The sequence below is a fragment of the Amia ocellicauda genome, chromosome 7, assembly GCF_036373705.1.
Source record: "Amia ocellicauda isolate fAmiCal2 chromosome 7, fAmiCal2.hap1, whole genome shotgun sequence".
NCBI lineage: Eukaryota > Metazoa > Chordata > Actinopteri > Amiiformes > Amiidae > Amia > Amia ocellicauda.
In genome coordinates, this window is record NC_089856.1 from 30,433,240 (window position 1) to 30,452,752 (window position 19,513).

Sequence of the window (19,513 nt, forward strand, 5' to 3'; positions counted from 1 at the left end):
GAAAAATACATTCCCGCACCACTTGGTGTGAAGCAAAGTTTCCGAGATTTGCAATCAACACCGAAATGTAAGGTAACACGCTTAAAAAAAAAACATGGTTATATCAGACATTAAAATGAAATTAAGGGTACAGTACAGTATGAAGTTTTGAACTTCACCAGTGTGTACATTGTAAAACTAGTATGCTACAATTAATTATAATCACCCTTCCTCTTTTTATAAAACTATACAAGTTGTTGTGCCCCGTTGCCAATTTATATTGAGAGCAGTTCTGCAAATGCTGCCTGGTGAAAATGCAACAGCGCCCTCTACTGCTTCAAATGGGTAACACCACCCAAAGCTGCAATTCTATCTTCAAGCAGATCAGTAATGCCTCGGTTCCACTGGCTTAAGCGGCATGTTGTGCCATGCCGTGCCATACGCGTCCGTCCTCAGACGCGTCCCAGAGCTTTTTTTGCAAAACCAGGCCGCTGTGAAGTCCGTCCCTCTGATGGAGGAGCAGCGACTGTGGGTTTGGTTTGTGTTTGTGTTAAAAACAGAGACGAAACACTACGAGCGACACAGCCTGACGAGGAGAGGACTTGTGTGTCTGTTTTATTATTTGTGCTTTACATGATTGTAAACAGCGTAATAAAAACACATTTCTGTTCAGAGATGTTAGGAATAGCTAAACGTGTAGAGACAACATTATATTCAGACAAGCATGTTCACATAAGAATACGGTTCCATGCGCAACAATAATAATAAATATCAAATATGTATTGTTATTATTATCGTCATCTTTTGTGATAGTATATATGCATTTTAAACGGCACAGCGTGACTCCCTTAACTTATTACTCTTACTACAGATGTGTAACTGCAAACGATTTGATGCACTCGGATATTAACTGTAAGCAGTCATTGTTTCTGTACGTGGATTTCACTCCATGCTGTTAATAAAACTGCAATTTCTTCGTGATCGCACACGGCACTTGAGATTATATCTTCCGACACAATGTATCTGATCTCCTCCCTGTGTCTCAAGTCAAACACACACCTCCAATTCTGAAAGTGAATCATGTCCTCAGTGGGGACAGACGCTTACGGACACGTCCAGCACCAGCAAGTTAACCGGCCACAAAACACAGACGCGTCCGGATGCTTAGCCAGTAGAAACACCCGTTTAAGCGTCCGCCAGTGGAAACGGAGCCTAAAATAAGTATTTTTATCAGAAATTGAGCCCTTCCCTAGAGATTAAAAAAGAAAATTAGCTTTTTTTTTTGGGTATGGTGGCATAGGGGGTGATAAATAAATGTTTTTGAATCCAAATCAAATCACATAACAGAAATTGAGAGCACAAACAAATCTTGTCAAAACTGCAGGTTTTTCAGCCTGTGCTGTATGATTAATTCTAACTTAATACTAGAGGGATAGGGTTCAGGAGGCAACAGTTTCACATCAAACAGCATTTCATATTTGTTTTTATTACAAAAATATTTCCACAGGAAATATAACGCACAGTATAATTACATTGTGCTGTACCAGTACACCCTGTGCCCCAGCGAAGCCAGGCCCAGGAACACTGTGCTGGAAGGATCCACACTGTCCTTCACTGAACCTGGAGGATATACATCTTTTTCCAGCAGGAGAAGATCAATCTACTGTGAATAAACACAATGGCAACATCTGCATACATTATTATTAGTAACAATAAGAATCCTTTTCACACATCTATTTGAATTTTGTCTACTGATCCAATAAAAGCCCTCAGACAGGTGTGGTCTGGGTAGGGGTGGCAGTACAGTGTGTACAGAGCCCAGTACTAGAGAACCACAATGCTTCTGTACAATGCAATAAATACACATGGAGGTCAAAATGGAGTCTATCCACTGGGCCGTGGAGACCTCAAACAGTCTATGCTTTTGCAATAAATCTAAAATTTGGCCAGCCAGGCCCATCCCTCACCTTCCACTGCCGTCTTCTCAAATGTCTCTAGTCCTCCTAGCTGTCGCTGTGATCTGTGATGACCCTGGGCTCCACCAGCCGCTCATAGGAGACCACCATCATCACCTGGCAGGCAGAGAGACACCATTAACCTCTCAGTCATACACCCCCCCCATACTCGTACAATATCTCCAGTGCTCTAAACAGGCAATGAAAAAACACAACAACCATTTTTAAAATGAGGCGTGGCGGAAATACTCTTGATGTCTCAAAGGGGGCAAAAGTATCCATACTAGAATGGAGCAGCAGGACTTCATATTCTTTGAATATCAGAGTCAATGGACACTCATTGGTTCAAAGTGTACCTATATATAATATAGTGGCTGAGCTGTTGCACTCCTGTAATTTTTCACTTTATATTGATTGTACTACTGCACTTTTGTAATGCTTAAATTGTGTAAACTAAGTTATCCAGGATAAGGGCTTTCTGCCAGGAAATAAATAATGATAACAAAATGGTGTTATAGGATATCAGGTCTCAGTACATGCCCAGATTCTGCCTGCATGATCCACCTCTGACATAACAAAAAGGGATTAGAGAACTGCTTCAGCTGTGTCCAAATAAGGAAGTCTTGCAGGCAAAACATTTGTGCACATCAGAGCACAGTTCTGGATCAAAAGTAAAGACAACAGCTGCCCAGTGTCACCCTGCTGAAATGGCAAGATTAGAATTATGTGCAGACGAAGTGCACACAGGCTCCTTTTTGTTAACATTTAGCTATAGAAAATAATGACTCACCCAGTTTGCGGATTTCAAGTAGACAGCAGTGAAATATCGGTGCTAGACTAGCACTGCTAAAGTTCAAGTGAATGGTACAGAAAAGACTCGGATGCATGCGCTGCTTCCGTGAACATTGAAATACCTGGCTCACAGACAGACACACTTGTTGCAATAGGTTGTGCGTGGCGGAGCGGAGTGCGGGGATCAGGCATACTCACAGTGAGCAGGGTGAGCAAGGCCATCATCACCCCTAACATGATGTACAGGTTGTTCGTCAGCCCCCCTGCCCACAGCGGGCCCAGGATGGTTGCCAGCCCCCCCACCGAGCGCCGCAGTCCCTGGCTGAACCCTGCCACCCAGAAGAAGAGAGGAGGAGTGTCAGTGAACCCTGCACTGCACTCAGACACTCAACACAGCACACAGATATACAACACAACACTTTATCTTCCAGAACATCTCAGCCTGTAAACATGCAGGGTCAACTGCAATGCAGCGAACTGAAAGCAGCGTACAAACTGGGATTGATCCCACGATTAGTACACAGCTTCATATTAAACTAGTAGGCAAATTTAATATCAATTGCAACAAACTTCGCAGCTGGGGATGAAATTCAGCTGCCGACTAAAAAAATATCTCCATTGCAGTGAACCACAAAATAACTGCTACTGCCAAATGTCACAAAATGTCAATACATTGTGATTTCTCACAACTCTTCATAACCACAAATCTTGTTTTTACATGTAAAATACAATTACGTTTATGTTTTTGACACTGACAACATTTGTAATGAGTTATGAACAGCAGAAAATGCTCTGGTGTACATGGATAATACAAATAACACGCCAAACTTATTTTAAATTACTGATGTAAAAATTCTCGGTTTTTAGGTTTTATTAAATACTATGAAATAACTGAGAATATATTGAAAGCTATACAGGAATTATTACCGAGCTAGGGTTGAGATCTCGTATGTAGAGATCTTACTTATTTCCCTCATTAACATGCAAATCAATTTATAACTTTTTTGAAATGCGTTTTTCTGGATTTTTTTGTTGTTATTCTGTCTCTCACTGTTAAAATACACCTACCATTAAAATTATAGACTGATCATTTCTTTGTCAGTGGGCAAACGTACAAAATCAGCAGGGGATCAAATAATTTTTTCCCTCACTGTATACACAGACAAAAACGTATACCTACTGTTGTGTAATGTGGGGCTTGAAGAGAGAGATGGATAAGGCAGACACCATCTCCCAAACCAGATTCATATTACAGTTTCCAACTTATCGCACTTAAAAATGTCTAACAATAACAATACTTCAATTCCATCTAATGCCAGGCTGTTAAGAAACTCTGAAAACATACATAGACACAGTTTAATTAATATGTATTAAGCTAAATGAATCATGGAAAATATTTTGGCAGACAAAGGATCTGAATACTTTTACATACAACTGCACGCATCTGTGGATTCAGGACTGCGTGAACCTTCCCTGCTATATCCTAGTTACTCATTCTGGCCACAAGGGGCACCAATGACTCACCTTGAGTTTTTTCAGCTGTTACTTTGGAGAAAAGCGACACCTGGGAGACTGCCACAAAAGGGAGCCCCAAAACCTGAAGGAAAACCCCAATTATAAACTCTGCCAACTGCCATGGCAGCCCACCTACAAAAAAAAGACAAAGAAAGTGAGAATTTCAGACAGCAGGAAAGAAACAGCTGATAAACAGCAATAACTCTCTGGCATTCATCTTAACATATGGGCCATTGTCCAGAGTTTTACAGCTTGTATTTTGGCTTAGGCAGTTTGTATCTGGCATGTGGTGTCTACACAATATGTCCAAGCTATCCAAGAAGTCCCAAGTGTGTACGGATGCATTTTTAGGCATCTTAGGGCCTCTCCGTGCAGTTAGGGGTCCTCACCCAGTGGGTTGGCCAGGAAGATGAGGCACCAGACACAGGACACATTGCAGATGATGAGCCCCACAGCCAGGATCACACGGTCTGCACAATGCTGGCTCAGCCAACGCACAAAGAAGAAGCCAGCGATCACCTCCACGCCACACAGGCAGTACATGATGCTGTTCTCTAGTTCTCCAAAGTTGAAGAACTTCTGGGTCAGCGGAGTCACCATGGTCTGGAGCAGTCACAGTGGAAAGAGTGAGCAGGCAATTCAATCTGAAGGACAGTGGCTAGTCTGTCCCACCTTTGCTGCACTGATGGCCAGATGTTCATGACCTTTGACTTTTAAGAATATATTCATATATCACCCAAGTTGGAAGGAACCTTTCCTATACTGATCATATACTCAGATCAAAAATGTTCAGAATGCTCTAGGATACAACTCTCCTTGCAGTCTCCAAAGCCGTCTCCTTCCATATAAATTAAACAGAGTCACTTAGTCAGACCTGATCAAAAAGTCTCTAAGTGTGGGCTCTCACCTCCAGGGCAGTTTGGTTGAAGAGGGTGATGAATTGGGCCGTGAGCAGGACCACCACCTCCTCCCGCAGGTACTCTAAAGCACAGAGCACATATATTATACATACATACATACATACATACATACATACATACACACACAATATATATATATACTATATACACTCACCTAAAGGATTATTAGGAACACCATACTAATACTGTGTTTGACCCCCTTTCGCCTTCAGAACTGCCTTAATTCTACGTGGCATTGATTCAACAAGGTGCTGAAAGCATTCTTTAGAAATGTTGGCCCATATTGATAGGATAGCATCTTGCAGTTGATGGAGATTTGTGGGATGCACATCCAGGGCACGAAGCTCCCGTTCCACCACATCCCAAAGATGCTCTATTGGGTTGAGATCTGGTGACTGTGGGGGCCAGTTTAGTACAGTGAACTCATTGTCATGTTCAAGAAACCAATTTGAAATGATTCGACCTTTGTGACATGGTGCATTATCCTGCTGGAAGTAGCCATCAGAGGATGGGTACATGGTGGTCATAAAGGGATGGACATGGTCAGAAACAATGCTCAGGTAGGTCGTGGCATTTAAACGATGCCCAATTGGCACTAAGGGGCCTAAAGTGTGCCAAGAAAACATCCCCCACACCATTACACCACCACCACCAGCCTGCACAGTGGTAACAAGGCATGATGGATCCATGTTCTCATTCTGTTTACGCCAAATTCTGACTCTACCATCTGAATGTCTCAACAGAAATCGAGACTCATCAGACCAGGCAACATTTTTCCAGTCTTCAACTGTCCAATTTTGGTGAGCTTGTGCAAATTGTAGCCTCTTTTTCCTATTTGTAGTGGAGATGAGTGGTACCCGGTGGGGTCTTCTGCTGTTGTAGCCCATCCGCCTCAAGGTTGTACGTGTTGTGGCTTCACAAATGCTTTGCTGCATACCTCGGTTGTAACAAGTGGTTATTTTCAGTCAAAGTTCTCATTCTCCTCTGACCTCTAGCATCAACAAGGCATTTTCGCCCACAGGACTGCCGCATACTGGATGTTTTTCCCTTTTCACACCATTCTTTGTAAACCCTAGAAATGGTTGTGCGTGAAAATCCCAGTAACTGAGCAGATTGTGAAATACTCAGACCGGCCCGTCTGGCACCAACAACCATGCCACGCTCAAAATTGCTTAAATCACCTCTTTCCCATTCAGACATTCAGTTTGGAGTTCAGGAGATTGTCTTGACCAGGACCACACCCCTAAATGCATTGAAGCAACTGCCATGTGATTGGTTGGTTAGATAATTGCATTAATGAGAAATTGAACAGGTGTTCCTAATAATCCTTTAGGTGAGATATATATATATATATATATATATACACACACACAGTGCATCCGGAAAGTATTCACAGCAATTCACTTTTTCCACATTTTGTTATGTTACAGCCTTATTCCAAAATGGATTAAATTCATTATTTTCCTCAAAATTCTACAAACAATACCCCATAATGACAACATGAAAGAAGTTTGTTTGAAATCTTTGCAAATTTATTAAAAATAAAAAAACAAAAAAAGTGCATGTACATAAGTATTCACAGCCTTTGCTCAATACTTTGTTGAAGCACCTTTGGCACCAATTACAGCCTCAAGTCTTTTTGAGTATGATGCTACAAGCTTGGCACACCTATTTTTGGGCAGTTCTCCCATTCTTCTTTGCAGGACCTCTCAAGCTCCATCAGGTTGGATGGGGAGCATCGGTGCACAGCCATTTTCAGATCTCTCCAGAGATGTTCAATCGGGTTCAAGTCTGGGCTCTGGCTGGGCCGCTCAAGGACATTCACAGAGTTGTCCTGTAGCCACTCCTTTGTTATCTTGGCTGTGTGCTTAGGGTCGTTGTCCTGTTGGAAGATGAACCTTCGCCCCAGTCTGAGGTCCAGAGCGCTCTGGAGCAGGTTTTCATCAGGGATGTCTCTGTACATTGCTGCATTCATCTATCCCTCGATCCTGACTAGTCTCCCAGTTCCTGACGCTGAAAAATATCCCCACAGCATGATGCTGCCACCACCATGCTTCACTGTAGGGATGGTATTGGCCAGGTGATGAGCGGTGCCTGGTTTCCTCCAGACATGACGCTTGCCATTCAGGCCAAAGAGTTCAACTCCAGGGGGGCTGTCATGTGCCTTTTACTGAGGAGTGGCTTCCATCTGGCCACTCTACCATACAGGCCTGATTGGTGGAGTGCTGCAGAGATGGTTGTTCTTCTGGAAGGTTCTCCTCTCTCCACAGAGACATGCTGGAGCTCTGTCAGAGTGACCATCGGGTTCTTGGTCACCTCCCTGACTAAGGCCCTTCTCCCCCAATCGCTCAGTTTGGCCGGACGGCCAGCTCTAGGAAGAGTCCTGGTGGTTCCAAACTTCTTCCATTTACGGATGATGAAGGCCACTGTGTTCATTGGGACCTTCAATGCTGCAGAATTTTTTCTGTACCCTCCCCAGATCTGTGCCTCGATACAATCCTGTCTCGGAGGTCTACAGACAATTTCTTGGACTTCATGGCTTGGTTTGTGCTCTGACATGCACTGTTAACTGTGGGACCTTATATAGACAGGTGTGTGCCTTTCCAAATCATGTCCAATCAACTGAATTTACCACAGGTGGACTCCAATCAAGTAGAAACATCTCAAGGATGATCAGTGGAAACAGGATGCACCTGAGCTCAATTTTGAGTGTCATGGCAAAGGCTGTGAATACTTATGTACATGTGCTTTTTTTATTTTTTATTTTTAATACATTTGCAAAGATTTCAAACAAACTTCTTTCACGTTGTCATTATGGGGTATTGTTTGTAGAATTTTGAGGAAAATAATGAATTTAATCCATTTTGGAATAAGGCTGTAACATAACAAAATGTGGAAAAAGTGAAGCGCCGTGAATACTTTCCGGATGCACTGTATACACGCATATACACACACACATATATATATATATATATATATATATATATATATGTATATACATACATACATACATACACATACACTGCTCAAAAAAATTAAGGGAACATTTAAATCACCAACCAATTGAGGGCTGGATTCAAACTCACACCAAAGTAAACAACTGAAATCACAGGCTGTTGCAAATCGCGTGAATTTCATCACGGCAACTCATAATGTGACTCAGTAGTGTGTATGGCCCCCATGTGCCTGTATGCACTCCTGACAACGTCTGGGCATGCTCCTGATGAGACGGCGGATGGTGTCCTGGGGGATCTCCTCCCACACCTGGATCAGGGCATCAGTGAGATCCTGGACAGTCTGTGGCCCTACTTGGCAGCGTCGGATGCACCGACACATAACATCCCAAAGGTTCTCAATCGGATTCAGGTCTGGGGAACGTGAGGGCCAGTCAATGGCATCAATGCCTTCATCATCCAGGAACTGCCTACACACTCTTGCCACATGAGGCCGGGCACTGTCCTGCACCAGGAGGAACCCAGGGCCCACTGCACCAACGTAAGGTCTGACGATGGATTTCATCCCGGTACCTAACAGCAGTCAGGGTACCGTTGGCTAGCACGTGGAGGTCTGTGCAACCCTCCAAGGATATGCCACACCAGACCATCACTGACCCAACGCCAAACCAGTCATGCTTGATGATGTTGCAGGCAGCATAACGTTCACCATGGTGTCTCCAGACTCTTTCATGTCTGTCACATGTGCTCAGTGTGAACCTGCTCTCATCTGTGACCTGTGACCTGCCAATTCTGGTGTTCTCTGGTGAATGCCAATCGAGCTGCACAGTGCTGGGCTGTGAGCACAGGTCCCACTAGAGGACTCCCGCTGGAAGTCATTTTGTAGGGATCTGGCCCTTCTCCGGCCCTGTCCAGCTCTCCTCGTGTAATGGCCCGTCTCTTGGTATCTCCTCCATGCTCTTGAGACTGTACTGGGACACACAGCAAACCTTCTTGCGAAGGCACGTATGGATGTGCCATCCTGGAGGAGCTGGACTACCTGTGCAACCTGAATGGGCTGCAGGTACCGCCTCATGCTACCAGTAATGACAAGGACACTAGCAAAACACAAAACTAGAGAAGAATCAGTCAGGAAGGATAAGGAGAGAGCGATTGTCTGTGGGGACCACCTGCAAAACCATTCCCATGTTGGGGGTTGTCTTGCTGTTGCCTGTCCAGTGCACCTGTTGTCACTTTAATTTGCACAAAAACAGGTGACATTGCCCACAATTAGGCTTCCTAACTGGACAGATTAATATCCCTGAAGTTTAATTGACTTGGTGTTATACTTTGATGATTACATGTTCCCTTAATTGTTTTGAGCAGTGTACTTTGGGTTTTAGACAAGCAACATTCAATGTCAGCATGGGTTGCCTGGAAATAATTAAATAAGTAATTTTAATAACACTTTGCAGCTATTTTGAAAACTTGAGTGAGTTAGTTTGTTTTTATTATAGCTGCCTGCATTGAACGCAAAGCTGAATCATTTTGAAATGCAACGTGATGCACTGATTGATTTAGAACTGACTACTTAAAACAAGGAAACTTGTGTAGCATTACATCTTCACACAGGGTATAAAGGCAGACAAGGGGACAAACTGTTACACTGACAGAGGCACGTAGCTTATGATGTATTCATGACCAATACACACACAAAAAAACAACAGAAAAAAATGCAATGGCACAGTGACAAAACAGACAAAAAGAGACATTGAAAGAAAGCAGGTTAGAGACAGGGAGCACACAAACAGAGAAAGAACAAGAGACAGATACCAACCTTTGCTGGGGCTGAATCCACTGCTCTGTGCAGAGGGGGGGGGTGAGGGAGGAGGTGAGGGGGGGCTCAGTGTGCCATTCGCCAGGCTATGGCCTTCAAACTCAGGCTGACCAGGGCCAACACTGCCATACGACTCAAGGCTAGTGGGGGTCACCAGGGGTTTCGCCTCGCCTTCCTCTCCTTCTTCCTCTAACTCGTCCTCCGTCCCGCTGACGTGTGGCCCCCTCTGTGGCATGATATCCCAGTACATGAATAGCACAACCAGCTCCAGCAGCACCCACAGGAAACACATGAAAAGCTGGAGGGAACCAAAGACACAATCAGTCTTTTACCAATATAAATTCAAATTGAGCTTTATGGGCATGACTGATTTCTTTGGTATTACCAAAGCATGCAAGACAAAAAATATACTGATATATAGATAGATCAATAGAGATAGATAGATAATTAAGTAAATCTAAATAAAATATATAATAATCACTCGAATAATTAAATAAAATATAAATAATAATAATGAATATACATGAATAGATCATAAGTAGCAATCATTTAAAACACATTTTCAAGCAATTAATATGATTAAATAAATACTTCTTAAATAAGATTTATTTTCACAGAGGGTTTCTGTGTATGGTATGAGTTATAATGTTAAACCAAAATATTAGAAAAAGGAAACTGAGTGGCCTTGTCTTCTGTGAGATATTGACAAATAAAATTAGTGGTGGCAGTACGAATCACAGTGGATTATGAATACCATAAAACAATGTCCAGTATGGGTGTGAAGTTGTGGTGTATTAATGGGGCTGTTTGCCAGGTTGGGAATGAGGGATTGATTTTAGAAATATAAAGAATATGATATAGGACTACTAAGGAAGCATATTAAGGCCACACAGGGAGTTTGTTTTTCTCCATCAATGAAGAGGCGCGGGAGGGGGTTCAATTCTGAGAAACAAAGCCCGAATTTCTTACACGCATGACAAGGTACCCCTGAGCAAGACTGAACGGGCCAAGTCAAGGAAAGTTCCTCCTGCACAAAGGCTATTACTTTGTTTCAATCTCAATGGTTTCTCCTTCTTAAAAGGCCCAGTTCTCGACAACATCTCTTCAAAGTTCAATTACTTTTACTAATATGGTGATGTTGTGCCAAGAGCCAAAGAATTTCCTTTTTTCTAACTCTAATTCCAAAATATAACTTGATTAGAGCATTCATTTGATCCATTTTAAAGAAGCCCCAGTAAATATTAACTTGGAATCTCAGAAATTCTTACTTCTTTCTCAGAAAGGAACCCCACCGCTCACCCCTTCATCGATATAGAAAAAGAAAAACTAAAAACTCTCTCTACATGGCCCTAATATGCTTCCGTAAGACTAATATGTTATAAGGATATTGGATAATTTATTTATATATGGGCCCCCCCTCGCTCTCTCACAGTCTTACCCCTGGGGAGGTGTACTTGTTCACAACAAATGGACCAATATGGAAGTTGCACAACCTCAGGAACAGATTGAAAGCTGGCCCTGTGGGAGACAGACAGACAAACTGCAACATAAGGACAGAGTCATAGACCATAGGGCAGACACAGAGGCTTTAAGACAGATGGAGGATAGTAACTAACTGTTGTATGACAATCATCCTACAAACTGAATTAAATCTTTACTTGGTATTACTGTATAGAAATTCGCCTGTTAAAGTTCCCCAGCAAACACAGAATGAAATAAATAAATGTTTAAAACTCAGGGTGCAATCTGTCCTCATCACCCATCCTCCCGACCTGTTTTTTCTGAATTAATCTCCCAAAGAGTCTTTATATTATAATACATAGATGCCTGCTACTATACAATGAAACACTGCCAGGAAAGAGAGCAGAGCACAACTGACCGATCAGCAGCCCAGCTTGCCGGCAGGCCATCACAGCAGCAAACACGGTGGCGCGGTCCTCCGGTGCAGTGCTCCGTGTCAGGTACCCGAAGATGGAGGCCCCTGCGCCCGTGCCAATACCTGCACACAACACAGCATGAGTACAACACCAGCCATATATATGGAAGCTTTCTAGTGCCAAAATACAAAACAATACATATGTTGAAATAGAAACATTATCGGCGTATTGCTTTACAGGATGTTGTGAATTTGTCGTGCTATAATGAAATACAATGCACACGTTGTTAAACAATACAAGCTAATTTGCATAATTGTATTGATGATGTCACATTAGCTACTAATGTATAGATTTGAATGAAAATCCTACACACAGATTATATTGACTTTGACTTGAAACATGTTACCCTTCAAGTAAAAGCACCTTACTTATAATAAACTGTATGTGCAGTGACGTATGTGTGTTAACTTTAAATTTGTATTTTATTCAATAAGGGAAAAGAGTCAGAAATTTCTGGCTCCCAGGTGTCTTTTATACAGGTAACGAGCTGAGATTAGGAGCACTCTCTTAAAGGAAGCGCTCCTAATCTCAGATCGTTACCTGTATAAAAGACACCTGTCCACAGAAGCAATCAATCAATCAGATTCCAATCTCTCCACCATGGCCAAGACCAAAGAGCTGTCCAAGGATGTCAGGGACAAGAATGTAGACCTACACAAGGCTGGAATGGGCTACAAGACCATCGCCAAGCAGCTTGGTGAGAAGGTGACAACAGCTGGTGCGATTATTCGCAAATGGAAGAAACACAAAATAACTGTCAGTCTCCCTCGGTCTGGGGCTCCATGCAAGATCTCACCTCGTGGAGTTTCAATGATCATGAGAACGGTGAGGAATCAGCCCAGAACTACACAGGAGGATCTTGTTAATGATCTCAAGGCAGCTGGGACCACAGTCACCAAGAAAACAACTGGTAACACACTACGCCGTGAAGGACTGAAATCCTGCAGCGCCCGCAAGGTCCCCCACCTCAAGAAAGCACATGTACAGGCCCATCTGAAGTTTACCAATGAACATCTGGATGATTCAGAGGAGAACTGGGTGAAAGTGTTGTGGTCAGATGAGACCAAAATCAAGCTCTTTGGCATCAACACAACTCTCCGTGTTTGGAGGAGGAGGAATGACCCCAAGAACACCATCCCCACCGTCAAACATGGAGGTGGAAACATTATGCTTTGGGGGTGTTTTTCTGCTAAGGGGACAGGACAACTGCACCACATCAAAGGGACGATGGACGGGGCCATGTACCGTCAAATCTTGGGTGAGAACCTCCTTCCCTCAGCCAGGGCATTGAAAATGGGTCGTGGATGGGTATTCCAGCATGACAATGACCCAAAACACACAGCCAAGGCAACAAAGGAGTGGCTCAAGAAGAAGCACATTAAGGTCCTGGAGTGGCCTAGCCAGTCTCCAGACCTTAATCCCATAGAAAATCTGTGGAGGGAGCTGAAGGTTCGAGTTGCCAAATGTCAGCCTCGAAACCTTAATGACTTGGAGAGGATCTGCAAAGAGGAGTGGGACAAAATCCCTCCTGAGATGTGTGCAAACCTGGTGGCCAACTACAAGAAATGTCTGACCTCTGTGATTGCCAACAAGGGTTTTGCCACCAAGTACTAAGTCGAAGGGGTCAAATACTTATTTCCCTCATTAACATGCAAATCAATTTATAACTTTTTTGAAATGCGTTTTTCTGGATTTTTTTGTTATTATTCTGTCTCTCACTGTTAAAATACACCTACCATTAAAATTATAGACTGATCATTTCTTTGTCAGTGGGCAAACGAACAAAAGCAGCAGGGGATCAAATACTTTTTCCCCTCACTGTATATAGCAGTACTCTTTTACTTTGAAGTTACTTAACTCTTATATACAGGGATTACAGCTGTAGGGTCGTGTGGTTGGAGGGGAGTGGGGGATGAAGAGGATGCTTGCAGAAACAACTTTAACCCCTTACCTGCCACCAGCCGGCTGGATAGCAGCAGCCACTTGGAGTAGCCCATGAAGTACATGAAGTTACCTAGGAAGATGAAAGAGAGAGGGGACAGAGGTGAAATGGCAAGCATTCAAGTGCAGTACAGCTATTCATGTTTTTCTTTCATACCTTGCCCTTGCCACCACCCTCCCTGCCCCACAACAGACACACAGGGTTGTTCCTCAATCATCAGCACTAACATTTGTAATACATATTGTTCATGAGTTGTGTTTGCTAGTCTAGAAGCAGCCCACGTTGGGCCACATTGTGCCACATTGTAAAATCTTATCTAGCCAGCATTTCAACATTCCTTTGCAACACTGGGAGATGCGTGCATTCCTTTGTAACTTTCTGGCAGGGCCAACAAAGACTTGGAGCTCACCAGCGATCTCAAAGATGTTGGCAAACAAGATGATGGCTTTGGTTTTACGTGTGCGGTCCGACCAGTGCCCAAACAGTGGCCCACACAGCAGTCCACTCAGGCTGAATGCAGAGAGACCTAGACCCAGGAAATATGGCTCGGCATCCAGAGTCTGCAGATAGCGCCAGATAGTGGGTAAGATCACCGCTGGGGAGAGAGGGGAAAAGGAGGAAGGGAAGGAATGACAGAGAGAGAGAGGGAAGATAAGGATAACTTAATTAATTGATTTCATTTCTTTATGCACATATGCACATCACATTGGTTTCTAAAGTGGCGTTTTCTATCAGATCTTCCTTAGTAGGCAGTCATGTGCAGCTTTAATGGTGGTAAGAGTTTATTGACTGAAAGATTGTTTTGTTTTTTTTTGTGTCCCAAGAAGGTGGTATAGGGAATAGGAGACAGGATCTGACTGCAGACCCATCTTGTCTGTTCCTGAAATGGGCTCTTTATTTCTTACATTGCTTAATCATTATTGCCTGCTGGCTGTTGTCTCCGTTACCTGCTCTCCTATGACGGGGAGGACATCTCCCCTGAAAGCAACCCCTGTCTAACATTAAACATTAATGACTCTCTGAGCTGCATGAACAGTCACTGCTTGACCCCAACAACCCCTTCAGTTGGATCCACCTGCCTGTTGCCAAGTACTGATGCCAAGGCAAAGGGCACAGTGCCTTCCTAGTATAAAATAAACCATGAAACAATGTATTTGCTGTGGTATGCAAGGTACAACGTCTAACTATAAATGACTCAAAAAACATGAGAAAACATTAAACATTTGCAGCATATAGGCTAGCTTGCAAATTTAATATGGTGGCAACAGCAGTAAAAAAAATGTTTAAAGCAAATCTTTATACATCACCTCAAGATATGCCACAAACTTAAGACTACTTAAAATATATAAGAGAGAGGTAGCATAAAAACCTTTGTGGTCCTGGTTTCTACTGAGATATGGGCCCATGAAAGTAAGTAGGTTATTTATACAGATAACTATACATATATTACATATACTCAACACATCACCATCACCCTACATCCATCCACTGCTGAATCATGCCTCTCCAACAGGTTTCCACTTATACATATCTATTTGTTTGTTTTTCACAGCAACTCTCAATGTGTTCATGACTTTGGACTTGGAAGAAAATATAATCAATTTAGAGATGATTTGAAAATGTTGAACTGATTTGAAGGTTTTGCTGATTATATATTTGCACCTGAAGATCTGCAGCTTCAATAAAAAATAAAATACTCTCATATCCAAGCAAGAAAACTGGACTTAAAGTTAGCCTGAGTATAACTAAAGACATGTTTAACAGCTTTGTTAAATTAGGAAAATGTAAGTAAATCAATGAATACGCGAAGAAGTCTACCTTAGACAACATCTCAACACACAGAGATATTATGGAAGAAATGAAAAGAAGGGTGAAAATGGGATGGAGTGCATTTGGAAGAAACCACATGCTGTTGAAAGGAAATCTACCCAATTGCCTGAAAAGAAATTGATCTATGCATACTACCAGTGCTCACTTATGGCTGTGAAACCTGGTCACTAAATGCAAAAAAGTTACAGAAACTGTGGACAACACAAATAAGCATGGAACATGTATGATTGGAATAACAAAGAGATAGAAAATAAATTAATGACCCATCGTGCACATTTGGTGTCCATTAGTAACTGAGTGATCCAAGGATCCTATCCAGTCTGATTTTAAATGTTCTCAAATTTTCAGCTTCAACCACATTACTGGGGAGTTTGTTCCAGATTGTGACGACTCTCTGTGTGAAGAAGTGTCTCCTGTCTTCTGTCTTGAATGTCTTGAAGTCCAATTTCAATGTGTGTCCCCGGGTCTGTCTTCCAGTCAGTTGGCACATCCCCTGTTCTAAGTGTCATTTGGAATATTTCAGTTAGTGGCCTATAAATAATTTCCCTCATTTCTTTAAGTACAGTTGGAAATATACCATCTGGCCCAGGTGATTTGCTTGTTTTTAATTCTGCTAGTCCCTTTAGTACCTCCTCCTCCTTTATCCTGATCTCTCTTAGAAGCAAATGGAAACATGTTGGGGAAGCCTTCATCCAGCAGTGTATCGAAATAGGCTTTGGGGATGGTCATATATATTCCGTATACACACACACACACACTTTGCGTTTTCGAGTTAAAGGTCCGAAGTTACTATTGTGCATTCCTGCCATACTGTCATCCCACAACTTCTGTTTCCTTGGGTGGGAAAAAATGACTAATGTTGGTTATTTGATTCCCAGTAGTTTTTTCCAGGAGAGCCAACTATACTATTAAGAATTACCACTCATTGTCGAGTAGCAAAACATTATTGAAATTGAAAAAGTGATCGTTTTAAAATAATCGGTTGCCGGGATCCTCACAGAACCTCCTTCAAATTGAAAGCATACACAGAATGAAGCTGCATTATAATCTAATAATACTGTGGTTTATTTTTGATTAAATTAACTAAAAAAAAAACGTTAGTGAAGAATGCCAGTTTTAGAACTGCAAACTACATTCCGGTAAACAGAAATTAATCATTATGGGAGACAGACATTTAGAAAGCAAACCCCCAAAAAAGCACTGAATAACGAAAAGGACTGATACTTACCATATTCAATGCCACTAAAAAGGAACATGAGCCCGATTGTGAAATACGTCAACTTCTTCTTTCTCTGGTAATCCATCCAGGCGGCTGCTTTATTTGTGTCGGTGTATTAATGTATTTATGAATTGATCTCAAACGACGCTGTCACCGTCACGACTGCGAGCTTCCCGGCTGCGCCCGGCTGAGTAATGAAGGCGACTGTGTAGCTAATTATACCTGTCCATCAGATTACAGTCGCAAACGAGTCCATCCTCCACTGCCTTTCCGTAACCGGGACAATAGTTATCCTGCTTTGGAGGGTCGGCTACAACTACAAGACAGCGGACAGGGGCACTGCACTGCGCAGGGCACACACCGCGCATCGCTACGCGTCCAGTGGGAGGTTGCCGGCTTTTGCAGCTCGTCGTCGAGGCAGCCGGTTAAAGAGCCGTATGTCAGTTTGACCCGCCTCGCCCCCCTGTTTGGTTTCACACGAGAGTCCATAATCCGCTTCCAATGCATGCTATTGCGGGGATTGATTTGGCAAATTGGTGTACGCGGGTCGTTTTAACATTTTAACATGTTAACAGAAGACAGCACTAAGTGACAAGAGCCAACCTGTGCAGCGAAGCACTTCCGGGTCTTAGGCGCGTCTGATCGTGCTTCACCTGTGGATCACACCATGTACAGCACACATAAAGAAACAGCATATCTTTTTGGTTCTTATGATGGGTTAACGTGAATGGAAATACGTTACTTTATATAAGGATTTGTAGTAGTATAATTTTTGGACTGAATGAGAATACAATTATTTTTTTAATCTATGCGAAACCTTAAAAACATACAATTTGCTCGGCACTGTTCAGCTGAGCTGGTAATAATGGGGGAAATTGATATAGTCTGCTGTGGACAAACTCACTCAAGGTAAAGACTGAGGGGGTGGGGTGCAGGGTGGTCTACATATGACCCTGCCTGAACAGAATGATTCAGGGATTATCCGCGGGTCCCTGCGCTGCTGCTTCCCACTCCTGTTACATTCATTTTCCAAACACTAGACGCTCTGATCCACTCCATCCATTATTCACAACCACCTGCACTTCCCAGCTCCCGTTCCCCTCTGGACTGAAGCCCGGGATACAGCAATGTCATATCACTTCATCACTCTACTATTCAATACACTATTCCTTTAGGACCTTCAGACCCCATACAAAAACGTTCAAAAAGTTCTACAATCTTATTGCTGGGTAAGGCAATACTACCCAGAAGTTCTATATATGTTTTACTTGTATGTTTGTACGTGTTAAAAGAGTTAGAGCATGTCCAGGACTCAGTGTTGAGTAGCAGTGTTTTCCCAGCCATTCACGTCTCTGGGTTTATTTCTCTGTCTCCACTCACAGTACATATCTCACTCCAAAACAAATTAAGAAAGTCTAACTGTATCCCTTCTGCACCAATTAAAAGTCTGTCTTTTCCAGCATTCCAGCTGCCCTGTGACTTTTATTTACCACACTGACACAGGCCTGCCTGTTTCCTCCATTCATAGCTAAGCACTCAGGCATTAGAGTTTTAGATAAATCCACAATTAAATTCAATTCAATTTTCATTGGCATCAGTCTGTGCATTGTCTCTTGGCTGGCTTCAGTAAGAAATTAAATTCTGTGGATCTGTAAATACAAATCAGAGTCTTGTGACCTGCATACACCTATAACCAGGGGTTCATTTTGGAGCTGGGGGAGCCCTGTTTGAGTCAGAGCAGAATTTGGGACACTGGTGATAAATTACCATATAAAAGCACTAGATAGTAGATTATGATTCAGACAAGGGGAGTGAAATAAAATGTGGGGAGATCCAGGGATATCGTTGCTTTGAATATGTTTTTCAGAACATGCAGCTTTTTGGTACACTTTGAGACATACATTAAAAAAAAAAAAAAACGTATCAATGTTTCACAGAGGGTCCTTTTGATTGGCAAGATATTCATAGTCACGGTCTGTGATTGGGTAAAAATATCAGATCTCGACGGCTGATGACAGCCACAGTAATGTCCTTTTCACTGGACAATATCATTCGCGTGTTCGGCAGTGCAGCATTGGAGTGCAGGTTTCTTTTCATCAGAAAAAAGTACACCACAACAAGAAGACAACAACTTTTTCTAAATTTGCACACTTTCTTAAACATTGTGGTAGACTAGCTAATTTACCACAGCACTTGATGTTGCTCAATCACAAACACTAACGTCACAGTTGCTAACTTACATCATCCTCCTTAGCCTGGCAAAAGTTTTATATCGATCGATAGGACTTAAAACTTTAGAGTCACTTATTTTGACTAAGGTGCTTGGTGATTCACAAGCAGTCTCTGACATTAGTTAGCTCAATGCAACCTACCATTATGTCTCACAACGTGGGAAAGAATTGTGCTAATTATGTGCAGTTCAAGAAAGTGCGTGGCTCTCTGGGCGTGCACGACACACATACATCCTGGAAAGAGAGAGCAAGCCTTATCATTGAGCACACAGCAAGGATACGTACTCATCATAGCCTCATTCAATTTTGGATACATATATTTTAAGCTAAAATGTATTGTAAACTTTTTCCCCGACCATGGAGGCTGGCGGAGCCCGGTTCTGGTGAGCCCCGGCGCAATTTAACCATCTCCGATCTGCAACT

The 19,513-nt window shown here is 42.6% G+C and overlaps 1 protein-coding gene across 2 annotated transcripts; it reads right to left on the minus strand.

The window, feature by feature from the left end:
* Window positions 1–1,432: 1,432 nt before the first annotated feature.
* On the minus strand, window positions 1,433–19,454 carry mfsd8l1 (major facilitator superfamily domain containing 8-like 1). 2 transcript variants are annotated; one of them, XM_066709098.1, is made up of 12 exons: window positions 16,869–19,454; window positions 14,220–14,405; window positions 13,820–13,882; window positions 11,811–11,930; window positions 11,370–11,449; window positions 9,932–10,229; window positions 5,149–5,222; window positions 4,631–4,844; window positions 4,251–4,373; window positions 2,925–3,055; window positions 1,947–2,051; window positions 1,433–1,642 (listed from the first exon to the last, which is right to left on the minus strand). In XM_066709098.1, the coding sequence occupies exons 1-11, from the start codon at window positions 16,942–16,944 to the stop codon at window positions 1,983–1,985; spliced, it is 1,434 nt and encodes a 477-aa protein (XP_066565195.1). In that variant the 5' UTR covers window positions 16,945–19,454; the 3' UTR covers window positions 1,433–1,642; window positions 1,947–1,982. The 2 variants fall into 2 exon arrangements, with proteins under 2 accessions (XP_066565195.1, XP_066565196.1); XM_066709099.1 differs by having other exon boundaries at window positions 1,433–1,667.
* Window positions 19,455–19,513: the final 59 nt, after the last annotated feature.